Source organism: Vigna unguiculata, chromosome 3, assembly GCF_004118075.2.
Source record: "Vigna unguiculata cultivar IT97K-499-35 chromosome 3, ASM411807v1, whole genome shotgun sequence".
Classification (NCBI taxonomy): domain Eukaryota; kingdom Viridiplantae; phylum Streptophyta; class Magnoliopsida; order Fabales; family Fabaceae; genus Vigna; species Vigna unguiculata.
This window is the reverse complement of record NC_040281.1, coordinates 59,582,963-59,601,692: the sequence shown is the minus strand read 5'-3', so window position 1 is coordinate 59,601,692 and position 18,730 is coordinate 59,582,963. Positions and strand designations below refer to the sequence as shown.

Below are 18,730 nucleotides of genomic sequence, written 5' to 3'. Positions count from 1 at the left end.
AACACCCAGGAATATAAACATTATCATGGTGTTTACCCTAAAAAAATCATGTCCGAATCTCTTTGTCACTCTAATTCAACGCATATGGGAATATAATAGAAATATTTTTTTCTTGATGGTTTTAAAATACGCAGATTAACACCGTAAAAATAATACACATTTGATTTGATTTGATTTGATTTGATCTGGAGAGTTGATATTTAATAGGAATTTATTCTATGATAATATTTGTATTCTATGCTAATAATTAATATGCTTTCATGCGCACATGTACACTATCTCCATTTTATTAAAGAAAAGAAAACACTAATAATTGAGAGGTGGGAGATGGCATCTAACTTTTGTTTTTTGGTCAACAAGATGGCATCTAACTAGCCACCAGAGTCTGTGCTGGTGGTGAGAAGGTGAAGCCCAACGTACAAAACTTCATTAAAGTTTGGTTGACATTTACGATAATCCTTTTAATATAAGCAACAATATTGTTTTCAACGTTTTTGTGCAACCATTATTAGCCACTGTTTTCTTCACCATTTCTTGCAACCTTGGAGAAAACTAAACCTTCATGGGTTTCTTAACATGGACCACCATTTATGGCTTCATCGTACGGTGGTTGACCTACAATGCAAGATTTCAAATAAATGTGTTTATTGGAAGACTCTATTTTAAAATATAATACTATATTGTAAGGAATCACATTCTTAAATAAAGAAAAGTCGTGTTTCAAAATACTATTTCCACTAATATAAGTAATTGATATTTAATAATCTCAAAGGTATTTAATGGAAAAGTGTGAAAAAAAGTAAATATATAAAAAATGAAGTGAAGATAGAAAGTTTCTAGATTTAATTGCATATAAAATATATTTGCCAAATTTACCATGTTTTCACTCTATTTTAGTATCGCTTATTTTTTTTACCTTTTACTCGTGTGCTAAATGTGTAGTGACATGTTACAAATAAAACAAATTGAAAATAGTGAAAAATGACGTTTTTTTTTTCATCTATTCTTGTAAAATGATATCATTTTGATAATTATGTATTTAATAAAATACAACATGACAACATGTTGTTAGACATTTAAAAGATGAAAAACATAATAAAAAGTTTGCGAAAATAATAAAAATAATAAAATAATTATAATTGGGTTGTAAAACATGCTATTAAACAAAATTATTAGTAGAAAGTAATTTTCCGAATAATATAATATATACACACACCTTTTATCATTGAGAATAAAAGTAAGGGAAACAAAAATAATTTATATTTCTAAATATTAATGATATTTTAACGAAACTTATGTTGAATATGTTATATTTTCAACTTCACTTCCCTAAAATTAATTAATTTTTATTTAATCGAAAAACATTATATAAAGGAAGAGTAAATGACTATAATGCCCAAATAGAATTTATAGTTTCAACGAAACTCGCAACACGTGGGAAGAGTATTCAAAGCGCCATAAGTGAAGTTTGGTACTCACTCATTCTATAGATTCATATTCACATTTAGGTCAGAAAGAAAGAGGAAAACAGAAAATGGCTGCACCTCACAGTCAATGGTTAATAACTTTCTTTTCAGAAATGACATTAATTTCAATAGTTGAATCTCGTAATCGAAAGTGTTATATGATAAAGATGTCTTTTCAAAGTTTGATAAAATTCACACCCTCTAACTAAAACTGATATAACGTCCCCATCTCAAATTTAAGCGTTATAAATGAAAAATAATAATAATAATAATTCAAAACACTATACAAAAGGTTATTGATCAATTTTGTTTAACGAAACTTAGTAGCCCATGAATTTTTTTCATGCTTCTGTTAAAGTTTTTAATTTGTTACTATAGTATATGATTTAATTAGAAGAAGTATGGTATTTTTAATTCACATTTTATTTTAAATTTGAAAACGTTAGAGCATTACCCCCTCGTGAAGATTTTGCTTTTTCGGAAAATTTGACTTAAAAACTAATGTTCCCAAAATATTATTTTTTAAATGGAAATCAAAACTCATCAAACTAACTAAAATTTTCACTTTTAACAAATATCCCTATAAATTTACATGAAGGTGTAAACTTTAAAGCAATCTATGTAGGCAACACACCAAAAAAGTTAAGGTAAGGTGCTAATTTACTAAATTTTTTCTTATTTATCTTAATCAACTTTAGGTTCTGACTTTCTCAGTCTTCTTAATGTTTTCGGGATTTTCTTGGTTATCGACTTCTCTTTAAGGTTCTCGACTTTCTTAAATTTTTCAAGGTTATCAAATTTCTTAAGGTTCTGGAGTTTCTAAAGGTTTTTAAATTGTTCAAGATTATCGAATTTCTCAAGGTTCTTGAAACTTTCAAGTTTATTGAATTTCTCAAGTTCTTGGTCTTCTCAAGTTCTTAAAATTTTTTTCATTCGTCTGCTTTTCAAAGCTGGTACTTTCAAGTTGGACCTTCATAAATTTTATGCTCCTCTAGAGAGAGAGTGTTAGAGATATCATATATCTCGTAATTTTAATTCTACTGACGAAGATATAATATATTTCATTCTCCTTTATTATTATTATTATTATTATCAAATATTACGTATTATGATGATATTTTAGATTTTACTTTTTCCTTAAATATTAAATAATGATATATTATACTCTATATATTTTGAACTAATTTCTAATAAATCAATATGAAAAATAATAAAACTATCTTTGAGTTACTTTTCATCAAACATCTCTTGTTTATATTTTTTTTCTCTCATAACTTATACATATCTAAGAAATGTGGATTAACTTAAAAAATAAAGGAATCTAAATTACAGATTAATACATGGATCAATTATTTTTTTGATAAATATTACGTATTTGAACATTGTTAATGTAAGGTTTTTCAATAAAAAAACATTGAAAGATTTGACATTAATAAATGATATACAAATCCATATAAAATATCAAAACACCACATTTATATCTTTTTATATCATACTCGTCTCGGTTATTACGAGGATGAACTTAAACTCCGATATCACTCAAAAAGTTTTTTCTTTTCAAGGAGATACACCTCATGAGTAGTTATAATTGACATAATATTGGATTTGACAATTTTATTAATATCACATGTAATAACATTATCGCGATTTTATCACCGTTTAATTTAATGGATAAAATTATAATAAGAGCAACTAAAAAAAAAAGAAACAAACTATACAGGAGAAATAAACAAAAAAGAAAAGAACAAACACTTTTATTCTATAAAAACCAAAAGGTTAATCAAACCTATACAAATAGAGATATTAGTTTTTACATGTTTACTTCAGAGATAAAGTTTTTCTTTATAACTTTACTGTTTTATGAATTTATGTTTTATTATATTTTATTTGTATCAATTTTATATTAGATATTTCCAATTTTTTGTGAAAAGAATAATTTTTAGTTTTTCAATGGTTTTTCTTATTTCCCAACAGTTTTTTATTTTTAATTATTGGGCTTGCTCACTCGTCCATTAACTAATGGATTAAGTGGTTAAAGAAGGACCAAGCAAACTTGGGCTTCATTTAAATATTCATTTCACTATGGAGATAAAAGGATTGGACTTGATTCGCAAATTTCTCAATTCCAGCCCAATTCATTATGGGTGATGAACGAAAACTTTGAACTTACCCATTCACTTTTCTTCTTATATTTTCCCCTTAAAACAATTAATAAAATGTGTTAGTCAAAGGGTGTGTTTTAATAGCTAGAAATGTTTCAAGAAATTTTTTATTTATTGAAGTATAGATATTTTAAAATAGATACTCTTAAAGTTTATTTTTTCACACACCAAATCTTTTACTTATCTTTTCAAGTCACATCAAACATTTCTTTCATCCATTAAGATGTTGTCACGTCTATATTGTCAAAATTTTATCAACAAAATTTTGTCAAAAATAATTTTCTCATTTCCTATTTATCTTTTTAGTATCTTCTTATTAACAAACCCTATCTATCTTAAATCCTACTGTATAAACAACATAAAGGTTCAATTATCTAGATTATTAGTCCACAACCAATAGAGCAAGTTGAATTACTAGATTGTTTTGTCAAGAAACAACTTGAGGTACACAAAAGTTTACACTCCTTCCAAAGACTTTAAAAAATTGTAAACCAAAAAATTCAAGTTGCTGAATCCAAAAAATTAATTTCTCTAACAAATTAAAGAAATGAAATTTAAGAAAAAAGTTATATAAGGGATTACCTAGTGACATACATTCTTTTCTTTCTCTCATGAGGCAAAATAGTGACAACATAACAAAACCTGACAACGATAGCAGCAACAACACGCTAGTGGTGACACAACCCTTCTTCTTCTTTTCGCGGAATCACAATGGAGACAATGAACAATGGTGACATATTATATTGTAAAGAGCTTAATTGTGTAGGAAGAATAACTAGCAAACCAAAAATATAAATTTATTTAACATGACTTTAGATAATGGTTATACATGCAATTATTTACTATTAAAAAATAAATATTTCTTGTCAATTTTGTTTCTAATATTTTTTTTATGAAATATTTACAAATTTTGTTATGAAAAAAAATTTGTAATAAAATCTTATCAATTTCTTTTGCAAAATATTTTATATAAAATAATTTTTGAAAAAAATTCTTTAGAAAATACTTATAAAGTCTATAGTTTTGTAAGCAATAATTATCTACAAAAAAGTTATCTACCAATTAAAATTCTTATAAGAAATGACAAAAAGAAATTTTATAAATTTTTTTAACAAATTTGTAAAAAAAACTCATGTAAAATGAAAATTTGTAGTAATGATAGCTGAAAATGACTAAACTATAACAATTGACTTAAAATTATCATTAAAAGCCTTTTATTTTAAACTTAAAGTTACTAAATTGTCATTATTGTGTTTTCAACTTTGATTACCATCGTTATTTCTTCAATTTTGGTAATGGTTCTCCAAAATCTTTCATCAAAAATATAATATTAATATTACATTAATTATAAAATTGTTATCGTTAACTTTTGAATGACAATTGTTTTGTTTATTACAGTTGGTTTTTCAAAATTTCAAAACTAACTACCTTCCAAAAACAGTTATTTGAAAATTAATGTTGAAAAGCCGTTATAAATGTGATATTGTTGTACACTTTTCTTTTTTTTAGTTTATGCTATTTACATAAAGTTATAAATGAGATATTGTTATATGATTAGTAGACAGGAAATACATAAAGAAATTTAAAGATCTCACCATTCTTATAATTTCTAGAAATTATTTCTTGGTTAATAAAAGTCTCTATTCAAAGGGATGTCTAAATCAGTAATGTCCCAATTAGTGAAATACAAAACAACTCACTTTTGAGAAGCAGCAAAAGTATGCTACGAAGAATCATTAGAATTTGTTCTTTCGTGAACTGTTACATCATTTGTAAAATGAAGAAAAAATTAAGTTATTCACCTCACAGTAACATAACTGTGACTCACGACATATAAAAATCAGACAAACCGAAACAATTAATTACAATGAAAAAGTTAGGCATCAATGTTGACCACATGGTTTGAAGTTCTTTGTTTTGGCAGCAGAGTGATTGAACCGTTGGCTTCTTTGTAATATCCAAAAAGGAGTAAGCTCATTTATGTCTGAATCTTCTTCACATCCCACTACCATTAAAAAAATACTTCTCTCTCTCTAAGATCTTTGCTGCTACCGCAGATCACTCAATATGGCCTAACTTACATGTGCATCAACGACTACAATGGCGCCAAGTTAGGCATATAATGAAATTCACACACACTTCATACAAAATCCAAACCCTTTACTTCTTCTCACTACATTTAACCCACTTGAGCTTTTCTTTTTAATTATCAGATTTAATCTAAGAAATATATTTCACGATTCTCTGTAAATAATCACACTTGTTGGGTTCTGAGGGAGAATCACCTCTATTCATTTCAGAAATCATATATATAAAAGAAACAGAATCAAACAGAAATTTCTTGCTTTTTCTATTGGTGGCACTTTTTAAAAAATTAGCAACCTAGACGTGTCTATAAGAGAGGACTAGCACTGAAGGTTTAAGCCTATTGCCCTTCTTTGTGGTGAGAGGTCCTTAGTTTCAGTCATGTTTCCTTGTTTTCCAGCTTAAACGCTACCCTACAAAACCTTTCACAACTCTCTTTTTCTGTCTACATTGACCTAGCTACAACCCTGCGTTAACCATGATAACCATTAAGGATATTTATGATGTTTTCGCGGCTATTGTGCCCCTTTACGTGGCTATGATATTAGCATATGGTTCAGTTCGGTGGTGGAAAATTTTCACACCTGATCAATGTTCTGGTATAAACCGCTTTGTTGCTGTGTTCGCAGTTCCACTGCTTAGTTTCCACTTCATCTCCTCCAATGACCCTTATGCTATGAACTACCACTTCATAGCAGCTGATTGTCTTCAGAAAGTTGTCATTCTGGGTGCTCTCTTTCTATGGAACACCTTCACAAAACATGGCAGCCTGGACTGGACCATCACCCTGTTCTCTCTTTCCACTCTTCCAAACACCCTTGTCATGGGGATCCCTCTATTGAAGGCCATGTATGGGGACTTTTCAGGGAGCCTCATGGTTCAAATTGTGGTGCTGCAAAGTGTCATATGGTACACCCTCATGCTGTTCTTGTTTGAATATAGAGGTGCCAAACTCCTCATCACAGAACAGTTCCCTGAGACTGCAGGCTCCATCACCTCCTTCAGGGTTGACTCAGATGTTGTCTCACTCAACGGTAGAGAGCCACTGCAAACGGATGCCGAGATAGGAGAAGATGGAAAGCTCCATGTGGTGGTTAAGAGATCAGCAGCTTCTTCTATGATATCTTCCTTCAACAAATCCCATTTAACTTCTATGACTCCTAGAGCATCTAATCTCACTGGGGTAGAGATCTATTCCGTTCAGTCATCAAGAGAACCAACCCCAAGAGCTTCAAGTTTCAATCAAACAGACTTCTATGCCATGTTTGCGAGCAAGGCACCGAGTCCAAAGCATGGCTACACAAACAGTTTCCAGAGTAATAGTGGTATCGGTGATGTTTACTCGTTGCAATCTTCCAAGGGGGCAACACCAAGGACTTCTAATTTTGAAGAGGAGATGTTGAAGATGCACAAAAAGAGAGGAGGGAGAAGCATGAGTGGAGAGTTGTTTAATGGAGGTTTGGTTTCTTCTTACCCACCTCCGAATCCAATGTTTTCAGGGTCCACAAGCGCCGGTGGCCTCAAAAAGAAAGATAGCAGTGGTGGCAGTGCTGCACCTAACAAGGAGTTACACATGTTTGTTTGGAGTTCAAGCGCATCACCAGTTTCTGAGGGGAATTTGAGGCATGCGGTTAATAGAGCTGCCTCCACCGACTTTGGGACAGTTGATCCTTCTAAGGCTGTTCCACATGAAACTGTTGCTTCCAAAGGTAACCCCAAGATCATATATCAAAATATCTCAAACACTTTTCAAAGAATGTGATTATTGAAAACATCCTTATAAAACATTGCTTCTAGGACTTCCATTTTTGTTTGGAGTAGGGTTAATTTGTTTATTGATTTTAAATGTTCGATTTTGCATGCAGCTGTTCAAGAACTGATTGAGAACATGAGTCCTGGTCGTAGAGGGAGTGGAGAGAAGGAGCTTGAAATGGATGAGGGAGCGAAATTTCCCACAAGTGGATCTCCATACACCTGCCAGAAGAAGGTGGACTTAGAAGGCAATGCAAACAAAAACCAACGGATGCCACCTGCAAGTGTTATGACAAGACTCATCCTCATCATGGTTTGGAGAAAACTCATAAGAAATCCTAATACCTACTCCAGTCTGTTGGGACTCGCATGGTCTCTCATATCATTCAGGTACACATGAATCTCAAAGTAAAAATGAAAAAATGTTTACCAATCGCTGTTGCTGTCACTCATAAATCGCTTAATTGCTCATGTGCATGCATGCAGGTGGCACATTGAAATGCCAACTATTGTAAAAGGTTCCATCTCAATACTGTCTGATGCTGGTCTCGGAATGGCCATGTTCAGTCTAGGTACTTGTTATGAACCCTTTATTAAGTTTTTCTCCTTTCTGTCAGCACTATATCATATATACAAAAAAAAGAAGGGTAAATTATATATATGGGAATCTTAATTGTAATCAGGTCTGTTCATGGCATTACAACCCAAGATCATTGCCTGTGGAAAATCTGTTGCAGCATTTTCTATGGCTGTAAGGTTCTTGACAGGTCCAGCAGTTATTGCTGCAACCTCCATAGGCATTGGACTCCGTGGAGTTCTTTTGCATGTTGCAATTGTCCAGGTGAAATGAACAATGAAACTTTCTTTAATCAACTATCTATTACAGTCAAAGTCTGTAATGTTATATTGTTATTAATTCTTAGTTGTTTATGTTATGGCCTATTTATTGCAGGCTGCCCTTCCCCAGGGTATCGTTCCCTTTGTGTTTGCCAAAGAATACAATCTCCATGCAGATATTCTTAGTACTGCGTAAGTGTCTTTTTATGTTTTTTATTTGGTTAAATGAATGATTTCAATATTCCTGATCCGAATAATGTTTCATTTTTTGATAATTTCCCCCCTTTTAAAATTTTCAAATAAGAAAATTTATGAGATGCAGATGATCATAAACTAAAGAGAGTTTGCAAATTTTGCAGGGTTATATTTGGAATGCTGATTGCATTGCCCATAACCATACTCTACTACGTGCTGCTTGGACTCTAATTAATCTATCTTGGGAGGAAGAAGGAACAGAAGAGAATTATGATGCTGTAACTGTACGTACTACGTAACACCACGCTCAAGCGGGGTGGATGAAGAAATGTAGAAGATATTTGATTTTAGATGTTAGAGAGGGAAAGAGAAATTATATATAGTATATAGTAGAATGCTATATATTAATTATTTATGATTCGTATGAAAGTTTGGCTTTGATTTTTTCTTCCAAATTTCTAGTCCACTCTGAACTCTCTATATTTGTTAATGGAAAAATCTTCTAGTTAGGTAGGAAAGATAAAAGATTACAACCTACGAGACGCAAGATAGATCAATTTTTTTATGTTGTTTTTGGGACACTATATATCAATGGAGCAACTTTAAAACTACACACTTTCGGCATTTTAAAACTAGCTATAAAGTTGGAGTTGGGGACTTCTGAATGAGGTAGCATTCATGCTCCCTTTCAACCTCACAGAAAAGAAACACATTAGGTATCTGAGATTTTATAATTTTCGAAGAGTTGACTTTCAATTTCCTTCATTGATCAGGAAATTTTCTTTTCAATTTAATAAAAGATTTTCAATTGAAGATTCGAACAATTGCAGAAATTAAACTTCCTCATCAGACATATTACTAAAAAGCATAGACTCTATTTGCACGCAATGATCATCACATAATACATGAATATATTCTGATTTGTTTAAGAGTATAAGTTTAACGTTGCATGTATCGAGGAAGGAACAATACAATTAACAGCATTATATACGCATGGTAATGCTGGCTTTTTCAGTATTTTGTACTATATATGAACGCGCATATATGTGTATAAATAAACTACTAGTAGTCAAATTGATGAGTAGATCGAAGATCAAAAGCAGGGTGGCTTCAGTGCATCGTTCCAGCGGTTGCCTTTTCCAAAAAAGTTTGGTTACTGTTCTTGGGATCCTGTTCAACATAATAAATACTGAAAACTTCACATGTGACTTACAACGGATGATAAACGGTTCAAATTGGAACAAAATTCTTAATTCATATGTTACCCTTTTATTAATTATGGGTGTTTGAGTCGACATATACCAAAAGTTTCAATGAATTGTCTTGTTCGGAGAGCCATTATTCATGTCACAGTTAATGATGCATGCAGTGAATGATATATATATGCCCCGACAACTTTGACGATTAAAGTAATCAACTTCGTTATAAATATACTTATTACGACTCCAGCTAGTAATAGAGTCGTGAAGAATTTCTTCTACTATTTACAAAGAGTTGCATAGATGCTATGGATCTAACATTATTCTTATTAACTTTTTTACATCTATAAAAAAAGAAGCTATATGTGTATGTTCGTCTATTTATTACTTAAATATTCATTGGAATAGAAAAAGTAATAAAAGGAGTCTGTTTGTTAAATTTGAGCATTGACCGGAGAAAGTTTCTTGGAAATTGCAGACAGCACATAAAGCCATGTCGTATGACAATTTGATTAAAAATCATAATCCCGAGTAGATACTGATGAATTTATGAGAGGAATGAAAAGAATCGTTTGTATTTGAAACATGACAAGAAAAATCCATTAATGAAACTAACGAGATTAGATCAGAAACATGACATGTGCTGAGGTTCCTTATAATTTGATGAAATGATCTTGATCCCCTCCCCACGATAGGGTTTAAGAAACATACAAGCACCGTAATGGTGTAGATTAAGAAGAAGTGGTTTTGTGTATTAGTTTATTTTGAGATTAACACGTTGTCTTGGTCACTGATCACGTGGAACTCCAAAGGGTTGTCTTGTTTCATAGTCATATTGGAAATTGACAGTGTTGCACATGAAGGTTGTCCCAGTTGGTGGAACCTTTAAGACATTTGATGAATAAAAAAACGATTTTGAACAGTTTGTGTAGACAGTGGAGAGAACATAATGCATAAGAGCCCTGACCTAAATGGGGAAACCCTAATTGGTTTATTTGTTGTCTGTGGGTGTTTCTTTGTTTGTGTGTTATGTAAATCAATTTTAGAGCAAGTGAATTGCATTCTTTGTTCTTCTGAATAAGCGCAGCAATGTTTACTTTTCTTGGACTAAGCTAATCTGAATTTGGAAGGTGTATTTCATCATATCCAAGATGTTGTTATTATGATTAATTATTAAGTAATCACCTAATAATTTTACAGCAGACAAATAAATGCACCGTCTCTAAGCAAATCCTGTCATGAATATATTTATATTCAAATTTTCAAATATGACTTTTCTTTATCAGTTCAAACTGCAAAGATAGTTTAATTCATCTTTAAATAAAAATGAGCTAAACAACCTCGTCGTGAATTATTAATTGATGTAATTTTTGTAAGTATTAGTTATATTAATAATTTACTATAAGATGGTCTAATCACATTCATTTATTTTTATTTAGGGCAAGTATTATCATATTTCAAGAATATATTTGTAAGAATTTCAAGAATATATATTGAAGGAATTATAATTTTTGTAAGGAAATTTGAACACTTGAAAGAGGAGGGAGACCTGGTGGCAAAAAAGTTATTCGATTTTGACTCACTTTATTTAAGCAAATTAAACTTAAAACTAGTAATTGATTTATTTAAAAAGTATGAAATTTTAGATTTTCTGAATCTATTAATTTGATATTAAATAAATACTATGTTTATGTTAGGAGATGGAACTTATTTGTATGCTCATAAGGAATAACTTAAAATATAGAAGTTAAATTAAATCATTTAACAATGAAGAATTCCGGAGATGCACTCGATCTGAAATCTTCGGGAATTAATCTTTGAATGCTTTATCAAAAGACACAAATTGTTTATTATTTATCTTCACTAATGTTTCTTGTGATATTAAATGAAGTCATAGAAAGAATTTTTTTTTATATTATTATCCATTACAGTAAGTTAAATTTTAAGTTTCGTGTATTTTTAATTTGTTTTGTTTATTAGATATTAAAAGAATTATTTTTTAATTCAGTCATAATTTTTTTTCATTAATTGAATAGAATGATGTAATTGTTATATTATCTCATATTTTTTATGAGTCAAGAAATAGAGATTTTATAATTAATATATAAAATAATATTAAAATAATAAAAGACAAGTGTCATTTTACAATGTACTATTATTTTATATTAAGACATGGAGACACAATAAAGCAAAATGATAGAATGAGATAAGTATAACATTACTTCGTTTACGACAAAATTATATGATTCAATAATATATAAAAATTTGACTCAATTACAAATATACGAAAAACATGAAGCACCATTAAGTCTTTTATTTGTTATTTAAGATTTTTTAATACATGTTAAGAAAATAAAATAATTATGTAAAACTTTTATTGGAATATCTTTACACTCTTCTATATTACTAATGAATAAATGATTTTGAGCAATATTCTCTCTTACCTATTTGGTTGGGACTAAAATGATTTTTTTTTTTATAAAATATCAACATTTAATTAGGATAATCTTAAAATAAATTATAATTATTTATATCATCGTGTAAAGGATTTTTTTTCACATCTTTTGTTTCCAATTTATTCTTTAATAACGTTTTTTAAATTAAAATAATTATTTTATCAAAAAAATTTTAAATAATTTTTTTAAAAATTTATCTACTCTTTTAATTTGACCTCTTTTAAAAAATTTAATCATTTTTAATACAAAATTATTATTCATAACAAAAGAATTATCGTGAATAAAATTATTTATATTTATTTTTATAATTATAATTAATAATTTTATTATCATTAAAAAAAGTAAATAAACATATACTTACACTCAGCCCACATAATCCATATTTTGTTTGACTAGTTGCATAGAAAGAAACAACCGGATCAGTGTAAAACTGGAGAATAGGTATACTATGTAGTCCATTTGAACCATAAATAGTCACAAGTTAAATTATTTGACACTCGTGAAGCAGTTCAAACTAGTAAAAAAAAAATCGCTTCATAGCAATCAAAACAACATTATTTTAAAGTATGTTATTTTGATTATTTTTCCCTGAACTAAAAATATAATAAATTTATAATTTTCAATACCAAATTTTAATTAATCTAAAATTATAAAATATTTTATTTTTATGTGTATTTTGAATATTTTAAAAACATAAAATATGTTGGTTTCAATTTTTAATATTATTAAATTGTGTTTCATAAAATTATTTTACGTATAATTTAATTATTAGTACTATTTTATTATTATTTCAATCAATATCTTAAACAATTTGATGACAACTTCAATTTTTAAAACTTATATTTTAATGTTAAATTCCGAGTCTGCCAAGATTCCTTATTTCATACATGCTCAAATTCAATAATTAAAGTTTGTTCCACTTTCATTATTTTAGCATAAGACAATTTCCGAGATATATATATATATATATATATATATATATATATATATATATATATATATATATATATTAATGAAAGGAGACCAAATTTCTATTATGGGAGAGAATAAGTATAAACAATAAAAATATAAAATAAAATTAAACAATAAAACACAATACCATTATATTCATTTTTCATTGCATCCTCTTCTATCCAAACTTTTAAACTATCCTAAAGAATATATTACTAATCCTAAATACCATCAACTATTAATGATTGATTCACAGCATAAAACCTTTTTCGCTAAGTGAATTAAACTAAAAATTTAAGACAACTGCCAATTAATTTTGGTAGTCTGTTAAAAGAAAAATAATAATTTTTTTATTATAAAATTGATAATTTCCTCCATGATTTTCAATGCTCCCTGTAAACAAGATTCAAAATAGACAATTTTTATTCTTGATTTCTTAACAACATTGGTTAGCAAAACCCAAAAATGACAAAAGACTGATAAAGATATTATATATCTTCTGTTTTTTATTTATATTGATAGATATATTTATTTGATTCTCTTTTATATTATCATATATTCTGTTTTATTAGTTTTTACTTCTTTCGATGTGAGATTATATTTTATATATTAAACAAGATTCTAATAAATCAGTAAACAAACTCTTTTTGAATAATTTTAAACAAATACCTTTTGTATATACGTTTTTGTACATATCCTCCCTTCTCATGACTTATGCATATTAACAAAGTCTACATAATTCTTACTAAATACCAAATTAACAAACCTATTTTCACACCTCATAATGAGATGTAGCAAACTGGGATGAATATAACAAAAATAAAATAAAATGATGAAATTCTGTTTTCTGTGACAATTACAAATGAAACAGTAGCTCCTATTCTATACCGCAGAAAAAACTCGTAACTCAGGATAAGAAACAACCAAATAATTCATTTACAGAGTAGATGGGGTTCCCACTTGCCATGATAGAAGCATTGAATCCTAGTATGAATTTAATGAATTTTTATATTTGAACATAAACTATCACCACCAAAAATGGTCAGATTCGAATCTAGAAATCACAGCAAGGAAAAAAAAAATGATTGGTTAATTATCATCTCATGTAATGCAGTATCAGGAATTTTGTTAGACATTTTCTGCGCTGTAATGTCCATTATGGGAACTGCCATTTTCTTTGCTTAGTTTAGATTTTGGTAAAAGGGAGGTCTGATGAGGAAATATCTTGGCTGTTTGCTGCTTCAGATTAAGGCAAGTGTAAACAGACATACCAACAATAGCTGTAAATGCTCCAAAGATACTGATTATGCCAGGATTCGATCCAAAGAGATAATAGTTTCCCAAAAGGATAATGCATGTCTTAAACTGCCCAAGAACAACATGCGAGACCGCAGATGTAGCACTGTAAATTACAAGGAAAAAAAAAATACATGAACAAACTAGCCCGAAGCAGTTAGCTAAACAACAATGTAAATAGAAACAGATGTACAATTTGTTGAACTTCAATGATGGTCTGGTTAGGACAAGTTTTAAATGACCAAACATTAACATAGTCATAAACTTTGCACACTTGTTTACTTGTACATCTGGCCATATAGTACCACCAGTATTAGGCTTAGCACATAACCATCAAGTTTGCCATGTCTATAAATTTTTTTTGAAATTCTCAGTGCATAGGGTCACTGTTGTAGTATAGATTATAGCATGCTAAAGAAATGTTTGCTAACAACAAAACATGTTAGTGGAACAAAAAAAGTGTAAATAGTCTACGATTCAATAGTATCAAATGCCATTGAATCCTAGATGAGATAATTTATACTTTATTCAAAACACTATTATTATTGCGATTTATGGTCAGATAGGGAAATGCAAATTATATTCACATGAGAAACAAAGATGGTATCAAATGCCACTAAAGACTTCTTGACACAACTCTGTCACCTGAACAAATAAGCTTATACCTTCTTGACACACTATATGATCACTTAATTTGATGAAACACCCTAGTAAAGTATTAAACAAGTGGGACACCTACTTTTTACCAAAAACAGAAATTTGATAACTTTTAACAGGCAAAATATTCAACAATTGAAGATGGTAATACATGTGCCTTACCCTAGTGCTAAGGCCCCAGATAACTGAAGCAAAAATCCAAGAATGGCTGATGTGAGTATCACCAATGTGTTAATGAAGTTCCAATCAAAGGAAAGTACACCAGGAGGGTCTAAGCAGGGTAACATAGCAGCCAGAAAAATTAAAGTAATGGGTGTTGTTTTCCACATTAACCTGTTGAATAATCCACAAATAAAGCAAAGAGGGAATATTGGTATGTAAATCAGCACTTGGAATGGGGAGAGGCAGTCATAAATACTTATTAATGACCAAAGAATAAACAAACAAATTACTCACGCCAAAGCAGTCCAGTTTTCTAGCTGCTGCAATCTGGACCAGAGGATTTTGTTTATAGCACTAGGTACAATCCATGCTAATGCAACACAGGCACCAAAGAAATGAAACTGCAGATCTGTCACTGTAGCCACAGCAACACCAATGGATACTACCGTTAATGCTAAAGCCTGTAAAGTTTCAAACCAACTCAGTTAGGGTTTCAATAATAATAAAACAAAATAAACAAATGAGATAAGTATGAAAATTCTGAAATCTAGAATTAATTGTGGAGAATAACACATCATTTACTTCTGAAACATAGAATACAAGCATCATTGTAGCTAAAGTGTATAGATTTACTAATTGAATCAATGTTGTTCATCTGGCATGATGTTAAAGATCAACAAATGAGTAAAATGATAAACTTCAAAAACAATAGTCGTAGTTACTAGACTTTTATTTTCAACAACAATTTTGAACTGCATTCATAGGTCCTCAGAAGCACATATAATGACAAGAAGAGACACACTCTGGTTAGGAACTTAACAATGAAAGGATGAGATTAGCTACTTGAAGTTTGTAATTTTACGTTGAAGGTATAAGAGATCACCATAGCACAAAATGTGCACATAACTCAAATCAATAGTAACAAAAAAAAACTCTTATTCCTACAAGCCCCTGAACACTCTCTTAATTATTCCCAGCCAAAGTTAATGCATTTACCTTGGGCCAAGAAACTTTCTTCCTATACAATACAAATTCTGCCATAACTATTGAAGGTGTTACTGCAATCTTTGCCATCTGATAGAAACCAATACTGAAGATATATATATAGATATTAAATTCAGAGAAAGAAACAAATACTTTAAATAAAAATGTCATAGTTGTGTTACCTATTATACTTCAAGCTGACATTAGCAAGGCCAGTAGATAGAGACATGACAAATCCAAGAGTAAATAAAGCAGACAGGTTAGTTGATTTTGAGGAAGGAGAGGCAGGAAGCAAAGAGAACACATTTAGTACAGCCATTAAGAACCAGCTCACTACATAGTGAATTAGTGAGAGAAGAATAGGGAATTTGAATTTAACAGTTTGAAGAACCTGAAAAGAAAAGTCAAGGAAGTCAAAATCTACAACCATGGTTATTTGAAACTTCGACACACAACACAGTCCAACCAGACAGAAAGGAAAGTAAACAAACCATTTTGTTCATGAAGATAATACTAATTGCTACTACAAAATTGAAGGCAAGTGCTGCAGCTGGACCACATGTACGATGTTGATGCCGTTTTGCACCTTCAGGGGAACGAAATTCATTAAACAGTGAGCCTCTCAGGTCTTCCAGTGCTCTTCCTGTAATGACCAATAAAAGTTATAATAGGAGGTATTGGAGAAGTTTCTTATGGAGATATAGAGTAAAAAGTATCAACTAACTATGCATCACATTCACATTCTTATATATCAAGTTCAAGGAAAATTCATCAATTCAGAGTTGGCTGAATAAGACATGAACTTGAATAAATTTTGAATGTTCAAAGTTAGTATATGCAAGTAGGTGCAGAGACTAGACTGAAAAAAATAACAAGATCCACTCTGTGTTTCGATGGAGTGCTTTCATTACGTTTAAATGTTTTTATTATAAAGGAGTTAGCAATAAACTTAATATAATTTTTTATCATGTTACTTGAACTATATTAATAACATTTCAATGTTGAGTAAATCTTCATGTGTTTAGTCCAACATAATCAATTCTTGATTCAAACTTGATTTTTTAAGTTGAAGCAATTTTAAGTAAACTGTGTTGGATAAAAATTTTACACAGTGTTTTACTCCTAGCTTGTTTTTAAAACAAAAACATCAAAAACAATTTTAAACTTAAAATCGGGCCAAAATGTGACCATATACATTTATAAAATCACTTAAACTAATATTTCAGTTCATTTTGGATGATTCAACCTGAATCCAAACAAGCACAAAATTCTAAAACAAAATTATTTAAAGTACTTTAACAAATGTTTATGTATATGACTATGATATGCATAGACGTACCGGTGTAACGATATGATTATTTTAAAAATATGAGACTATACATATTAAAAGCACAAATCAGAAACCATTATTATCGTAAATTCCTTCTCATTACTGATAAGAATAGTACTATCAGTCACATTCTTTTGTTTAAATCGTATGTAATGAGAAGAATTTTTATTTTTGCTTCCTCAGGGAGAATGCTTCCGTGTTTCTATGTTATTATATCTATGTATGCATACAAATTCATAAAGTATAATAAATATATAATATACTAAGGATGTATTTTTTTAACATTACTGAAAACAAAAATCATAATCATTCTCATCATAAATTCCTTCCTATCATTTAAAAAGTATACTATCAATCTCATTGTTTTGTTGAAATCATCTATTAAGGCAACAATTTTTAATTTTTGGTTCATTAATGCAGAATTAATGGTTCCATGTTTCTATATTATATGTCTCCCCTAATTATATTAATTTTTCAAAAAAAAAATATAAATTAGATAATACTTAGCCTATTTGCATTAAAGAAGTATATCCATGAATATGATACACGGACTTGAAATAAATTGAAGCAGCTTCGTATTCTGATGAGCACCAAAGGATTAAAAAAAAACAAACATTGAAATATGAAAAATGACCACAAAAGTTTGCAAAAATGGAAGTCCCAAATCCAGACCCATTTTTGCATGTGACTACTCTTCAACAATATGTGAAAATAGAGTTAGCAGTGTAAGAAGTTGAGTGTTCTGAAAAGGCTCAAAGTTACTGTAAAAAATGAAAAGTTGATGGAGAATAATCCGATGCTACATATTTACACTATCCAATCTTAAACCAGCAATTGATAAACCCGAAACCCAGTTAAATGGAGAAAAGTTGAAGCATTGAGGACTCAAATATTGTAAAAAGAAAGGAATGTAGAATGCATAGAGTACCTCTTTCCCCAGCATCGCTATCTTTGCGCTTGAGAATCTTTCTTGCATCTTTTCTAAGTAAGAAATTGAACATCTTGAAAAGAGGATAATACTAATGGGGGAGACAAAGTAAGAGAAGAAGTAACAATGGCACTTGGTTTGGGAGAGGAAGAATGAATAGAAAGGAGAAGGAGAACAGAAGAGACAAAAGTTTGGAAGAAAAAGGTGATGGACACGTGGATTATGCCGGTGATGGCGGAGAATGGCAGCTGTCGGCGACCCCTTAATACC

At 29.9% G+C, this 18,730-nt stretch overlaps 2 protein-coding genes across 2 annotated transcripts; one reads left to right on the top strand and one right to left on the bottom strand.

The window, feature by feature from the left end:
- The first annotated feature begins 6,032 nt into the window (after nucleotides 1-6,032).
- On the top strand, nucleotides 6,033-8,748 carry LOC114176195 (auxin efflux carrier component 2). Its single transcript, XM_028061150.1, has 6 exons — nucleotides 6,033-7,422; nucleotides 7,579-7,855; nucleotides 7,952-8,037; nucleotides 8,149-8,306; nucleotides 8,418-8,494; nucleotides 8,662-8,748. Exons 1-6 carry the CDS (start codon nucleotides 6,192-6,194, stop codon nucleotides 8,726-8,728), a joined length of 1,896 nt encoding a protein of 631 aa, XP_027916951.1. The 5' UTR covers nucleotides 6,033-6,191; the 3' UTR covers nucleotides 8,729-8,748.
- A 5,160-nt stretch (nucleotides 8,749-13,908) lies between these two features.
- LOC114176858 (nucleotide-sugar uncharacterized transporter 1-like) lies at nucleotides 13,909-18,730 on the bottom strand. The gene is made up of 7 exons (XM_028062038.1): nucleotides 18,461-18,730; nucleotides 16,694-16,845; nucleotides 16,385-16,593; nucleotides 16,215-16,308; nucleotides 15,513-15,679; nucleotides 15,219-15,389; nucleotides 13,909-14,505 (listed from the first exon to the last, which is right to left on the bottom strand). Exons 1-7 carry the CDS (start codon nucleotides 18,531-18,533, stop codon nucleotides 14,232-14,234), a joined length of 1,140 nt encoding a protein of 379 aa, XP_027917839.1. The 5' UTR covers nucleotides 18,534-18,730; the 3' UTR covers nucleotides 13,909-14,231.